General features: G+C 36.1%; 1 protein-coding gene across 1 annotated transcript in view; it reads left to right on the top strand.

Moving 5' to 3' along the window:
* Positions 1-12,291, top strand: part of ice2 (interactor of little elongator complex ELL subunit 2) — a 33,879-nt gene extending 21,588 nt beyond the window's left edge. Inside the window, exons 13-16 of the mRNA XM_056452291.1 lie at positions 4,939-5,023; positions 5,277-5,327; positions 6,317-6,557; positions 11,998-12,291. Of these exons, the coding sequence (XP_056308266.1) occupies positions 4,939-5,023; positions 5,277-5,327; positions 6,317-6,557; positions 11,998-12,192 (572 nt within the window). The 3' untranslated portion in view covers positions 12,193-12,291. The remainder of the gene's footprint in view (positions 1-4,938; positions 5,024-5,276; positions 5,328-6,316; positions 6,558-11,997) is intronic.
* Positions 12,292-16,240: the final 3,949 nt, after the last annotated feature.

Below are 16,240 nucleotides of genomic sequence, written 5' to 3'. Positions count from 1 at the left end.
GTCCCGGTAGTCAAGTGTATAACCATATCATCAAGACAGGATGAGCGCAAAGCAACCGGGAATAAAAGGTGTGTTCAGTTCACTAGGATCATCAATCATCATCAAATGTGATCAAGAAGAGTGAGTTTTACATGTTTAAAATGTTTTAAAACAGCGTATGTGTGTAATGAATTACAGCGATTTACTTCAGCTTTACTTCATCAGCGCAGCGTGTCAGAACAATTATAAAAGACGACGCTTCAATCCCGGTTTGTGGACGTTAAATCAGTTTATTTTGTACATTAACATAACGGATATCCATACAGCAGTGGAGATTAACCTGTATCCTGTCATATTTGCTATGCAAAAACAGTGCAAAGCTAAACGCGCGTGCTGTTTGTCTGTGTGTGTGTGTGTGTGTGTGCGTGTGCGTGCGTGCGTGCGTGAACTTTGTAACGACGTTGTGTGTGACTCATCGTAGCAACTCTACAACAAATACTCATTGGTAGATGATGACAGTAAATATTTTACTAGATATTTTTCAAGGCATTTCTATACAGCTTAAAGTGACATTTAAAGGCTTAACTATGTTAATTATGCTAACTAGGCAGGTTAGGGTAATTAGGCAAGTTATTGTATAACGATGGTTTGTTCTGTAGACCATCGAAAAAATTATTAGCTTAAAGAAGCTAATAATTTTAACCCTAAAATGATTCATATAAAATTGTAAACTGCTTTTATACTAGCCGAAATAAAACAAATTAGACTTTCTCCAGAAGAAAAAATATTATCAGACATACTGTGAAAATTTCCTGAATCTGTTAAACATCATTTGGGAAATATTTAAAAAAGGAAAAAAAAAATCAAAGGTTAAAAAAATCAATAATTCTGACTACAGCTGTATATATATCCTTCTGGAAAGGACTTCCGTGGTAATAGTTTTCATTTTTAGCATAATAATGATCCGCTAATTGTAGTGAAATCCTATTTGGAGAAGGAAAACAGCTGATGAAACACAGACAGTCATGAAATGGCCTACACAAGGTCCAGACCTGAATATTATAAAGGGTGTATTAGATCACCTGGACAGAAAAAGAAAGATAAGACACTCTAAACCTAAAGAGGAACTCTGGAAAGTGCTAAAAGAAGCCTGATATTACACAGCACATTATTTCAGAAAATGTCAGGACAATTAGAACAAAACTCTTCAGCTTTTTTGTACATATATTTATCATATATTTTCAGTTTGTTTTTAATAAAGAGACTGATTGATTATATATTGTGCAAAAGTCTTAGGCCAACTAAGCTGGTAGAGTGCTATAACACTGACTTTGCAATGGCTGTAATAAGGGCATTCAAGCCTGCAGGTGGAAATAACTCAGAATAGCTGAAGATCGTAGAAGAGTCTCTGTTTGGCAGATGGTTTGCTTTAGAGATTCTTCAGGGTTTATTAAAGGAATCTAGTCTATTCGTTGGCTCGTCTAGGATCCAGCTTGTGATAACAGAATGAGTTTGGCATCTGCGTGATGATGAGGCTCTGCATATTTCCACATGGCTCAAGAACACTTTCTGGCTGAGCATAAAACTGGCTAAAATAATTTGGTATCTTAAAAAATAAACAATATATATACATTTCAATTAAATAAAAATGTTCTTTGAGCTAGTCGCCAAGGGGTTTAACTTTATGTACTGAAATAACTAAAATATTTTAGAAACATGCAAGCAATTTGACAAAACATGTTCACAAAATGCTTTTAATGTGTTATTAGCATATTTTAGTACATTGCTAAGACGTTTAACTTTATGTACTAAAATAACTAAACATGCTAATATGCTATTTGTTAAAAGATGTTCACAAAATGCTTTAATAGCATATTTTAGTACATTGCTAACATGTTTTAACATAGTTCTTGGATATTTTAGCAAACATGTTAAGACTGACTAAAATGATTTGGTATCTTGAAATTGAACAATATATCTACATTTCAATTCAATTCAAAAACTTTACTTTTAATTAGTTGCTAAGGAGTTTAACTTTATGTACTAAAACATGCTAGAAACATGCTAGCAATTTGTTAAAACATGTTCACAAAATGCTTTTAATTGCATATTTTAGTACATTGCTAACAAGTTTAACGATGTACTAAAATATGCTAATACATCTTGGCAATGTACACAATTATGTTAACAATGCTGGAAAATCATGCTACCAACATGCTAGAATATTTTTAGCTATGTGCTAAAACATCAACATGCTAAAAGCGTTTTTGCCATGCTAACTTCACTTTGATGTACTAAAATAACTAAAACATGCTAGCAACTTCTTAAAACATGTTCACAAAATGCTTTTAGTAGCATATTTTAGTACATTGCTAACAAGTTTTCACAAAGTTCTGGGATATTTTAGAACACTGCAAACATGTTTATAGTATATAAAACATACACATAACTGGAAAAACATGTTCGCAAAATAATATACATGGTAAAACACATTAGAATCATTTTAGCAGTGTGCTAAACTATCCCAGCACTGTGAAAACATGTTAACAATGTACTAAATTATGCTAATACATCCTTGCAATGTACTAAATTATGTTAACAATGCTGGAAAATTATGCTACCAACATGTTAAAACATGTAGAACATTCTTAGCTATGTGCTGAAACATCAACATGCTAAAATCATTTTTGTTTTGCAATGCTAACTGCATTTTGATGTACTAAAACATGCTAGAAACATGCTCACAACTTGTTAAAACATGTTCACAAAATTCTTTTAATAGCATATTTTAAAACATGGTAAAACACGTTAGAATCTTTTTAGCAGTTTGCTAAAATATCCCAGAACTTTGTGAAAACATGTTAGAAATGTACTAAAATATGCTAATACATCTTGGCAATGTACACAATTACGTTAACGATGCTGGAAAATCATGCTACCAACCTGCTAGAACCTTTTTAGCTATGTGTTAAAACATCAACATGCTAAAAGTGTTTTTGCCACGCTAACTGCACTTTGATGTACTAAAATAAGTAAAACATGGTAGAAACATGCTAGCAATTTGTTAAGACATGTTCACAAAATGCTTTGCTTGAACAACATATCTACATTTCAATTCAACAAAAACTTTACTTTTAATTAGTTGCTAAGGAGTTTAACTTTATGTACTAAAACATGTTAAAAACATGTTTACAAAATGCTTTTAATTGCATATTTTAAAACATGGTAAAACATATTAGAATCTTTTTAGCAATGTGCTAAAGTATCCCAGAACTTTGTGAAAACATGTTGGCAATGTGCTAAAATATGCTAATACTACTTGGCAATGTACACAAATATGTTAACGATGTTGGGAAATCATGCTAGCAACATATTAAAACATGCTAGAACATTCTTAGCTATGTGTTAAAACATCAACATGCTAAAAGTGTTTTTGCCACGCTAACTGCACTTTGATGTACTAAAATAAGTAAAGCATGGTAGAAACATGCTAGCAATTTGTTAAAACATGTTCACAAAATGCTTTTAATTGCATATTTTAGTACATTGCTTACAAGTTTTCACAAAGTTCCGGGATATTTTAGCACACTGCTAACATGTTTATAATATATAAAACATACACAACTTGTGTATGAACATACTAGTGGTGTGGTAAAACATTTTAGCAAAATAATAAACATGGTAAAACATGTTTGTTTAGCACACTGCTAAAATATCCCCGCACTTTGTAAAAGCATGATAGCAATGTACTAAAATATGCTAATACATCTTGGCAATGTACTAAATTATGTTGGATCCAACAATGTTGGAAAATCATGCTACCAACATTTTGAAACATGCTAGAACCTTCTTAGCTATGTGCTAAAACATCAACACACTAAAAGCATTTTTGTTTTGTAATGCTAACAGCGCTTTTATCCACCACCCTACAGCAAGCTAGAGCAATATATTAAACATGTTAGAGCAATATAACACAAGTAAACACATCATGCCATTGTTAAATAAAGACTTTTATTATTAAAGGAAAACAAATTACACAACTACATGGCCTTGTGTGAAAAAAAAGTGTTCGCTTCCTGAAACCAATAACTGGTTTGGTTACCTTTAGCAGCAACAACTGCAATCGAGCATTTTCGATAACTGTCAATGAGTCTGTTTCAGGGCTGTCGAGGAATTTTGAACCACCCATCATTGCAGTATTGTTGTAATTCAGCCATATTGGAGGATGTTAGAATGAACTGCATTTTTGAGGTTAGCATCTCAATTGGATTCAGGTCAGGACTTTGACTAGGCCACTTCAAAATCTTCATTATGTTTATCTGCAGCCATTCAAAAGTGGACTATCTGGTGTGCTTTGTATCATTGTCCTGCTGCAGAACCCTTTTTTACACAGGGATGTGTAGTTTTGGATTTTGATTCCTCTTAATAATAATAATAATATTATTAATAATAATAGCCTTCATTTCAAATTTATTTTTATTATCAAATATTTTTAATAATTGCACTCTAATTGTGGCTCAGCCAGTCTTGATTTTGTAGAATTATTGATGTCCTGCAGTCTCCACATGTCCTCTGTTTTCTTGGTCTTGTGTTGTTTGGCTCACAGTTTCTCATACAGTGCTGAATAAGTAGAGGTGTGGAGCTCCATTTCTTCTGGCATGAACTCTGAATGACACCATCAGTGGGAAGCGTTATGAGACCGAGACACAGACACAACGTGTGAACAAGCATTGCAAAATCTGCTGCTTTCTCACAACCTATAGTGCTGCAAGTCAATACGTGTTTTACCTGTTGCTGACACAGATTTATATTTCTGTGTTAAAGGCTGTAAATAAAAGCTATTGACTTGAATAAGAATGCAGCCATTGTGGATAATAAATGGGAGGATTATCAGATAGCCGATATAAAAGAAATGCGAAGGCTAGTTGTTTAGGAAGTGTTTCTACTTTTGTTTTGCAGGTCGCATTAATGCACACACTTCAGAAGTGGCTCAGATGCAGAAACTGCCCGACGACTGGATTCAAAACCTCACCTGTGACTTCAAGCAAGTCAATTTCTGCATTATATTAACCAATAAATGATGCTGAGTTGAGCTGTTTTGACATGTTTGATGTTTTGCATGTTTGATTTTGAAATATTCTATTAATATTTATTAATGTGTACCATTTATAGTAATGTTTACTGTATATAATAATATTAATTATTTAAAGAATGCATATATTGATTTAATAGCAGGCTATATGTATTCAAAGAAGTTGAAATGGAATTAAATGAGTTTTTTTTGTTCTTTATTTCAGGCCAGCTAGATGTCTTAACACCCTCTACCACTTACTAAAAAAAGTCTCAGCGTGAGTACTTTTCACTTTTAAGTTGTTACTTAGTGATTTAGATATATTTTCCTTGAAATGAAATGTATTGAGCCAATTTGTTTGACATTTTCATTTTTGGGAGAACTATGCCTTTAAGAAATAGACCAATCACAACAGACTGGGTCGTCTGATTGGGCTGGCCGATTAATATGGAACAAAATCAATGCCAAAAGTATTGAATTAAAAAGCTTGTTGAATAGCACAAGCTGAAAAACATAATACACCGAATTACTTCTTGCATTTTAATGACTTGAATTCCAGGGTTTGTATTTTTAGGCCCTGAAATTTAACATATCTGTTTATTTAAGCTTTAACTGTGGCAGAACCCCTAAAATGAGAAAAAAGAATAGAAAGGCAGGCAGAGTGAGAGCTAAAAAGGATAAATAGAAATATTAATTTAGAATCACGGATGACTTGTTGTGTTATGTACGTATATATATATATATATATATATATATATATATATATATATATATATATATATATATATATATATATATATATATATATATATATATTACACACACACATATATATATATATACACACATATATATATATATATATATATTATATATATATATATATATATATATATATATATATATATATATATATATATATATATATATATATACATATACAGCGGAATGAACCGCCAGATATATTATATTATATTATATTATATTATATTATATTATATTATATTATATTATATATGGTAAAACTATAGATGTTTATTTATTTATTTTCTATGAAATGATGTTCCTGGAGACCCCAAACCAAAATTATGAAATTAGCATAATAGAGGCACTTTATGCATCAGTATCTGCATGTTGTGACCTTCTAAAAGCTAAATGTTGTGTGTGTTTGAACTCTTGTCATCATCTGCAAATATCCGTTCAGCTCTTGCAGTCTGTCAATGAAACATTCTCTATTGTGCTTGTGTCCTTTAACACCCACCCCAGGTTGCAGGAAGGTCGTTACATGCTGGTCCACAAACCTCGTGAGGGATTTGTAACCATCTATAAAGCTAGCGATGAAGCAAAGGCTGTGCGGGGTGTGTTGAACTTACAGGCCACACACTGCGGACCCCCACCTGTACCTCCAGGAGTCCCTTGGGTTCCTTTGGACCCTACGCACGTCCTGCCATTTCACCAGAAACACAACAGACCACCCTGCACCTTCCCTCCACGTCCAGCCCCTCAGGTATGACCAGATTTTCTCTTAAAAAATACAGACTTGTTGTAGATATTGTGTACTCTGTGGTGCTTATTTGGGAAAATTAGGATTGAATTTAGCTCGCAACATAAATATAATCATGCTTTTCCAGAGGTTGTGTGATGTGGTTGTTTTAACTCAGAGTTGGTCATTTTGATTTGAATGTTGCTGGTGTGAAATTTCTAAATGTTAAGCCTAGGTGCTTATGTTAGAAAATTGGGATTGAATTTAGCTTGCAACACATATTTTAGTCTGAAATATATCAAATGTGTTGACCAGTGGTGCTTATGTTGGAAACATTGGTTGGTAATTGCTCATTTTGGTGGTTGTTGGGTTGCTTGTTTTCTCCAGACATTGAATTGTGGTGCTTATGTGGGAAATTTAGGTTTGAATTTAGCCTGTATCTTTTATCTTTATCCAGTATTTCTATGGAAGGTGTGGTGTAATGTTTATTACTCCGAGTTGGTCATTTTTAATAGATGCCGGTGTTGAATTTTAAAATGTTAAGCCTTAGTGCTTAAGTAAGAAAATTGGGATTGAATTTAGCTCGCAACATAAATTTAGTCCAGCATTTTAGAGGTTGCAACACATGTTTTACTCTGAAATGTATCAATTGTGTTGAACAAGCGCGCTTAAGTTGGAAACATTGGGTTGGTAATTGCTCTTTTTAGTGGTTGTTGGGTTGCTTGTTTTCTCCAGACAAGTTGAGTTGTAGTGCTTATGTGGGAAATTTAGGTTTGAATTTAGCCATTATCTTTCATTTTTATCCAGTATTTCTAGAGAAGGTGTGGTGTAGTGTTTATTGGTCAGAGTTGGTTATTTTGAATGTTGCTGGTGTTGAATTCAAAAATGTTAAGCTGTGGTGCTTAAGTAAGAAAATTGGGATTAAATTAAGCTCGCAACATAAATTTAGTCCAGCATTTTTAGAGGTTGTTTTATGCAGTTGTTTTAACTCAAAGTTGGTCGTTTTGATTTGAATATTGCTGACGTTAAATTCTAAAATGTTAAGCCTTGGTGCTTATGTTCGAAAATTGGAATTGAATTAAGCTTGCAACATAGTTTTAGTCCAGCATTTCCAGAGGTTGTGTGATGTAGTTGTTTCAACTCAAAGTTGGTCGTTTTGATTTAAATGTTGCTGGCGTAAAATTCTATAATGTTGAGCCTTGGTGCTTATGTGAGAGATTTGGGTTCAAATTTAACAAGCAACACATATTTTAGTCTGAAATGTATCAAATGTGTTGAACAAGGGTGCTTATTTGGGAAACTTGGGTTGGTATTTGCTTATTTTAGCGGATTATTGAGTTTAATGTTGAATTGTGGTGCTTATGTGGGAAATTTAGGTTTGATTTTAGCCCGTATCCTATTTCTTTATCCAGTATTTTTTAGAAATGGTGTGGTGTAGTGATTATTGCTTAGTGTTTTTCATTTTGAATGTTGCTAGCTTTGAACTCAAAAATGTTAAGCTTTGGTGCTTATGTGAGAAATCTGGGTTCCAATTTAACCAGCAACATATGATTTAACCAGCAATTTAAATGTGGTGTGGTTTATATTGCATAATAAACAGAGTTTTGAAGTCATTTCGAGACATATTGGTGTGGGAAATATGGGTTTGAATTTAACCTGCAACACACAGTACCTTTATCTAGTGTTTCCAAATGACCGTAGTTTTTAAATGGTGTAGTGTTTGTATAGTTGAACTGAATTGGTGTAGTTTTTCAACCTTAGTTGGTAAAGGTTGTTTGTTTGCATTTATTCCCCAGACATGCTAAACCGAAGTACTACTTCTCTGGGAAATGTTGGTCTACATCAGGGGTCACCAATCTCGGTCCTGCAGGGCCAGTGTGCCTCCAGGGTTTAGCTCCAACTTGCCTCAAAACACCTTCCTGGGTGTTTCAAATATACCTAGTAAGACCTTGATTAGCTTGTTCAGGTGTGTTTGATTAGGGTTGGAGCTAAAATCTGCAGGACATCGGCCCTCCAGGAACAAGTTTGGTGACCCCTGGTCTACATAATACAAAATAATGCAATATATAGCCTACATCAGGGGTGTCCAAACTCGGTCCTGGAGGGCCAGTGTCCTAGAGAGTTTAGCTCCAACTTGCTTCAACACACCTGCCAGGAAGTTACTAGCATGTCTAGTAAGTGCTTGATTAGCTGGTTCAGGTGTGTTTGATTAGGGTTGGAGCTAAACTCTCCAGGAAACTGGCCCTCCAGGACCGAGTTTGGACACCCCTGGCCTGCATAATACGAAATATCTTCTATCCAGTGATTACAGTTGGTGTAGTATGGTATTCATAAGTTGGTAAGTTAATGGTTGCTGGTTTGAGCAATGAGCAAGTCTCGTTTCCAGTTGTTTTAAACAGAAATACACCTCTTACTTTCATTCACACACACTCACAGCCAATACAAACGCTTTTCTATGATGTCCTAACAACATTCCTGCAGTCTCCACACCCTTTCTTCCTATCTATCTATCTATCTATCTATCTATCTATCTATCTATCTATCTATCTATCTATCTATCTATCTATCTATCTATCTATCTATCTATCTATCTATCTATCTATCTATCTATCTATCTATCTATCCATCTATCTATCCATCTATCTATCTATCTATCTATCAGTGATGCCGTTTTGAGTAACTACTGATAGCGAAATCGTGAGTTGCTAAACTTTAGCAGTGACTAACTTTTGCTGCACTTCTAAGCTGGTTCCGAGGTAATCAACGGCTATTTTGATGTAAATGCCGTGCTTGTTATCTGCATTCACTAATCTGACGCTCGTGACTGCGATATGTGTCAGGACAGGTTATAAGAGCTCACACCCGTCCTGATGTACACAGTGTAACACTCTTACGTTATAACTGCCTGAGGATACATGACACCTTAAGATTTCATTGAAGCAAAACGTGAGAGAGGAGTGTGGGCTGTGTAAACTGAGTTCCACACCATCCTGTAAAGACAAGCCTGCTGTGTGTGCGTGTCCTAAGGCATGCTGTGACATTGGAGGCGTATTTGTAACTTGAGCAATCTTTGGTAATCCCCAATATAATTTGCGTGTCGATATCAAAAAGTGCACAACGGCACATATCAGCAAGCATATATTTAACAACAATAGAGTGAATGTTTATTATTTGTCTTTTTGTTTTAAAGGCCTGTGACTGTGAGAGCATTTCAAGTGAATTTGAACCAGGTTGGCCCCCCTTTTTTCCGGTATAACTGCCTTAATCCTTCGTGGCATAGATTCAACAAGGTACTGGAAATATTCCTCAGAGATTTTGCTCTATATTTACATAATAGCATCACACAGTTGCTGCAGATTTGTCGGCTGCACATCCATGATGTGAATCTCCAGTTCAACCACTTCCCAAAGTTGCTCTATTGGATTGAGTTCTGGTGACTGTGGAGGCCATTTGAATACAGTGAACTCATCGTCATGTTCAAGAAACCAGTCTGAGATGATTCGCACTTTATGAACATGGCGCGTTATCCTGCTGGAAGTAGCCATTAGAAGATGGAGACACTGTGGTCATAAAGGGATGGACATGGACTCAATAGGTACTAATGGGACCAAAGTGTGCCAAGAAAATATCCCCCACACCATTACACCACTACCAGCAGCCGGAACCGTTGTTACAAGGCAGGATGGATCTGTGCTTTCATGTTGTTGATGCCAACTTCTGACCCGACCATCCTAATGTGGCAGCAGAAATGGAGACTCATCAGACCAGGCAACGTTTCTCCAATCTTCTATTGTCCAGTTTTGGTGAGCCTGTGTGAATTGTAGCCTCAGATTCCTGTTCTTGTTCTGTTGTAACCAGTGGTTATTTGAGTTACTGTTGCCTTTCTATCAGCTGGAACCAGTCTGGCCATTCTCCTCTGACCTCTGGCATCAAGGCATTTGCGCCCACAGAACTGCCGCTCACTGGATATTTCCTCTTTTTCAGACCATTCTCTGTAAACCCTAGAGATGGTTGTGCGTGAAAATCCCAGTAGATTAGCAGTTTCTGAAATGCTCAGACAAGCCCGTCTGGTATCAACAACCATGCCACGTTCAAAGTCACTTAAATTCCTTTTCTTCCCCATTCTGATGCTCGGTTTGAACAGCAGCAGATCGTCTTGACCATGTCTACATGCCTAAATGCATTGAGTTGCTGCCATGTGATTGGCTGATTAGAAATTTGCGTTAACGAGAAGTTAGTCAGGTGTAGTATAATTTTCAACATGCTGTTTCTAGAAGACATTTAATAGCCTTGGTCTTCGTGGTAACATTAATTTGTGCGCATCCTACATTAAAAACTGGGAAACCTGTTTGGCAATAATCAACCTTTGTGCCTTGTTTTGCTTGGGAAATAATGTGGTCATTTCCCAGAGATGGGTTGCAGCTAGAAGGGCATCCGCTGCGTAAAAACGTGCTGGATAAGTTGGTGGTTCATTCCGCTATGGTGACCCCGGATTAATAAAGGGATTAAGCCGAAAAGAAAATGAATTAATAATGTGGTCAGAAATTTATTGGACTGTATACTCTAGAACCCTATGAAGTGGTGGACTATATTCCGATACTGAACCACATCACGGCTCATTAACATAAAGTTGATCAATTTTAAACACTCTAAAGCTCACACCGTCCAGGACACGCTGCTTTTGTTGGTAGTAATTGCTCATTTTAGTGGTCGTTGGGTTGCTTGTCTTCTCCAGACATGTTGAGTTGTGGTGCTTATGTGGGAAATTTAGGTTTAAACTTAGCCCGTATCTTATTTCTTTATCCAGTATTTCTAAAGACGGTGTGGTGAAGTGATTATTGCTCTGAGCTGGTCATTTTCAATGGTGCCGGTGTGGAACTCAAAAACGTTAAACCCTGGTGCTTATGTTAGAAAATTGGGATTGAATTAAGCTAGCAACATAGCTTTAGTCCAGCATTTTCGGAGGTTGTGTGATGTAGTTGTTTTAACTCCGAGGTGGTCATTTTGAATTGAGCGATGCTTGTGTAAAATTAAAAAATGTAGTCTTGGTGCTTAAGTGAGAAATTTGGGTTCAAATTTAACCAGCAACACATCTTTTAGTCTGAAATGTGTCTCTTTTCCTGTATTTCAACTTCCCAGTCTTGAGATGTGTTAAATGGTGGTGCTTTTCTGAGAAACTTGGGTTGGTAGTTTCTCATTTTAGTAGTTGCTTGTTTTCTCTAGACATGTTGAGTTGTGGTGCTTATGTGGGAAATTTGGGTTTGAATTTATCGAGCTTGCATCCACTCCTGTTAAAAATACATCTTCCGGATACTTTGACGGTATTTTTTTCCAATAACATGCAGCTACAGTACGTTCACTATTGAGATTTGAACCTACAATCTTGAACACTGCCATATAATCGTGTTATTATGGTACCACTTATCAAAAGTAACTGTTCTCCTTCTTTTTCTCCCTCATACAGCCAAAAGTTAAGACGGGACCAAAGCAAAGACAGAGAAAAAAAGCTTGCAGACAACCACAAAAAAGCAACGCATCAGCCAATCCCAATGACTCACCAAAGACGAAGAAGAAACAAGCTGCTCGAATGAAACTATCACTGCTGGACAACATGAGGGACAAGCTGCTGAAGGACCTACAGACCAGTGAAGATGAATAGACCCCCGTATTGATGTGTGTCATTGTGATTGTTCGTTTTTAAGCACTTCGTATAAATTGATATGGTTTACAAACATAATAATAATGCGTATACAGTAAATGTGTGACCGTGTTTTGTGTTATTTTTGGCAGAAGAAGATAAAAGTATATATTTTTTTTTAAATAAAAAAAATTTATTATTAATATTAGTGCCTTTTAGGGGTGGGCGATATGACCTAAAATTAATATCACGATATTTTTCATCTTTTGAACGGTGACGGTATAATATCATGGTATTACTTTAAATAGCAAAATAATATACATCTCAAGGAGGAACGGACAAAAGAAAGTCTCACTTCTATCACTCTTTAAAAGTTTTGGTTTGGGTTTGTGTCATTTTAAATGCTCCGTCCCGTTATGAGCCGATCTTCATTCTTCTCTGTTTGTGGAATAAAGCGGCACCAATTTATAAGCAGACAGAGCAGGATTCTCGCAATGACCACCGGCGCAATTCCGCTCTTTGTTATGAGCCGTAGTTTCAGTATAAACTTAGTAAAGGTGAGTTTCTTTGGCGATGATGTGTACAGTGTTAGATTTTATATTTAGCGGACATTTGCGCTGAACACACAGTGAATGCAACGCAACAAGATTCGGGCACCTTCTCCGAAAACACTCGATTGATCTCAGCTGGCGGATCAACATTTACCTCATGTTATGATCGCTGTCATCTGCGCCATTATTATTATTATAACTTTAGGTGAGGTTTGCAAACCTGTGCACTTTTCACTCTTCAGCCGTTTGCATTTCCTGCAGTAACAAAAGCTCCCTGTTATCTGACAGCGGGAAGCGTTGAGTGATTGACAGCTAATATGAACCAATACAGCGGAAGCGTAGAGCGATTCAGCAAGTTTTTAGAGAAAATCAAATCAGATTGCACTACAACCGTTATATTCAGACACACAAATGCTCTCAAATATATTATGAGGGCGCATAGATTAAATTTCGGGCGCTCATGCGACCAAAATGGTTGCAATTTCGAGCCCTGTAGTATAAGGACATGTATTCAGACCACAACTGAACGTTTGAAGAAAATTGAATGCCTTATTATTTAGAATTAGCTATTATTGATGTAAATGCAGCCGTTCAAGGCACATAATTGATTTATTACGGTATTGACGGTATTAGAAAATCCATGTCGTGAAGCAATGTCACACCGGTGATGACTATGACATCGGTGTACCGCCCACCCCTAGTGCCTTTTTTGGGGGGGTTATATCCTGGTGTGTTTTTGAAGGATTTGTGTTTGCAATTGGTTTTCTAAATAATATGTTTAGAATTGGTTCATGTGGAATTTATGTTGTAATTTTAAGCCTGAAACCAAAGATTGATTGATTGATTGATTGATTTTATTTGACAATTCTAGACAAGTCCAGTTAGACCAATTCATACATTATTTCAAAAACTGTCGAGGATAAAGTACACAAAAAAGCCACAGGCTTATTTCCATTGTGGTCCTCGATATTTTTTTTAAATTAACGAGCAAATCATAAATGGAATGCAAACATCATCAGCTCAGCAACTCAGCACAACAAAATCCTCAACATCAACTATAAAACAACCACTTTTTAATTTCCCTTTTAAAATCACTCTCAATTTGAATCTCCTTAAAGATCGTGGGCAAAGCATTCCAAACAGCAGTGCTAGCACACAAAAAAGAATGTCTACCTGATTCACTCTTAAATCTATATGGATAAATATCCCTGCTAGGGGTGGGCGGTACACCGGTGTCATAGTCATCACCGGTGTGACATTGCTTCACGACATGGATTTTCTAATACCGTCAATACCGTAATAAATCAATTATGCGCCTTGAACGGCTGCATTTACATCAATACTAGCTAATTCTAAACAATAAGGCATTCAATTTTCTTCAAACGTTCAGTTGTGGTCTGAATACATGTCCTTATACTACAGGGCTCGAAATTGCAACCATTTTGGTCGCATGAGCGCCCGAAATGTAATCGATGCGCCCTCATAATATATTTGGGAGCATTTGTGCGACTGAATATAACGGTTGTAGTGCAATCTGATTTGATTTTCTCTATAAACTTGCTGAATCGCTCTACCCTGCTGCTGTATTGGTTCATATTAGCTGTCAGTCACTCAACGCTTCCCGCAGTCAGATAACAGGGAGCTTTTGTTACTGCAGGAAATGCAAACGGCTGAAGAGTGAAAAGTGCACAGGTTTGCAAACCTCACCTAAAGTTATAATAATAATAATGGCGCAGATGACAGCGATCATGACATGAGGTAAATGTTGATCCGCCAGCTGAGATCAATCGAGGGTTTTCGGAGAAGGTGCCTGAATCTCGATGCGTTGCATTCACCGCGTGTTCAGCGCAAATGTCCGCTAAATATAAAATCTAACACTGTACACATCATCGCCAAAGAAACTCGCCTTTACTAAGTTTACACTGAAACTACGGCTCATAACAAAGAGCGGTATTGCGCCGGTGGTCATCATGAGAATCCTGCTCTGTTTGCTCATAAATTGGTGCGGCTGACTCGCCTGCTTTATTCCACCAACACAGAGAAATGAAGATCAGCTCATAACGAGACTGAGCATTTACAATGACCCAAACCGAAACTTTTAAAGAGTGATAGAAGTGAGACTTTCTTTTGTCTGTTCTTCCTTGAGATGTATATTATTTTGCTATTGAAAGTAATACCATGATATTATACCGTCACCGTTCAGAAGATAAAAAATACCGTCATATTAATTTTAGGTCATATCGCCCACCTCTACTACGTGCTCTTGTAGAATGACAATGAACCGCACTAACTAAAACGTAATAATTAAGGAAATATTTTGGGACCATTTTCTTTAAAATCTTAAAAACCATCACTAATTTTAAAAATTGTACCCTATTCTCAACTTTTAAAATATTACTTTGGCTATAATGTTCATTATTTAAATGTGTCAGTGGAGGTGCTTTCATAACAATTCTACACAACTTATTTTGGGCCGTCTGCAATTTCTTTTTCTTTTTTTTTTTTAGAACTACCGCTGTACCAAAAAGCTGCAGCATAGTCAAAGTATGGCTGCACTAACGCACTTGCTAACATTTTTAAAGTTTGGGTATCTAGGAGCTCTGCCTGTCTTGCTAAAAACCTAATTCTAGAACAAGTTTTTGATACGGAAGATACGGAAAAAGGCTTTATCAGATCTTTTACGATTGCAGGGGTGACACTTTTTAAACTTCTCCCGTTCCACTCCCACAAAAAAAATCCAGGAAAAAATAGGGGGAAATCCTTTCCCATTCCTATCCCGGAATGACTCCCATTCCCTCCCAATCCCTTTGATTTGAATTGAATCTGTTACTTAAAAAAATACAGTGCAGATCACAGCATGCCCATTGTGCACCTTAGCTGGATGAAAATCAAAAGGTTTTGTTTTAGTGTTGAATTGAGAGCCACAGTGAACATTGTGCATAATCATACACACACACACACACACACAATACAGTTAAAGTCAACTTCAGTTCGCCCTCCTGTAATTTTTTTATTTTTAATTTTTAAATTTTAATTTTTAATTTACATTTTTTTTTCTCAAATAATGTTTAACAGAGCACGAAGTTTTTCACGGTTTCTTCCGGAGAAGGTCTTAATTGTTTCATTTTTGTTATATAAGCAGATTTCAATTTTTTTTTAAAACATTTTAAGGTCAAAATTATTTTAGCAATATTTTGTCTCTCCATTGTCTACAGCAGTGTTTCCCAACCCTGTTCCTGAAGGCACACCAACAGTACACATTTTCAACCTCTCCCTAATCAAACACATCTGAATCAACTCAGAACATTAGAAAAGACCCCAAAACCTGACACGAATGGGTCAGATAAGGGAGACATACAAAATATGTACTGTTTGTGTGCCTCCAGGAACAGGGTTGGGAAACACTGGTACAGAACAAGCTATCAATATACAATTGATAATTGCCTAATTACCCTTACTAGCCTAATTACCCTAGTTAAGTCTTTAAATGACACTTTAAGCTGAATACTAGCATCTGG

Source organism: Danio aesculapii, chromosome 25 (genome assembly GCF_903798145.1).
Source record: "Danio aesculapii chromosome 25, fDanAes4.1, whole genome shotgun sequence".
Taxonomy (NCBI): Eukaryota; Metazoa; Chordata; class Actinopteri; order Cypriniformes; family Danionidae; genus Danio; species Danio aesculapii.
This window is presented reverse-complemented; position numbering and strand designations above follow the sequence as displayed.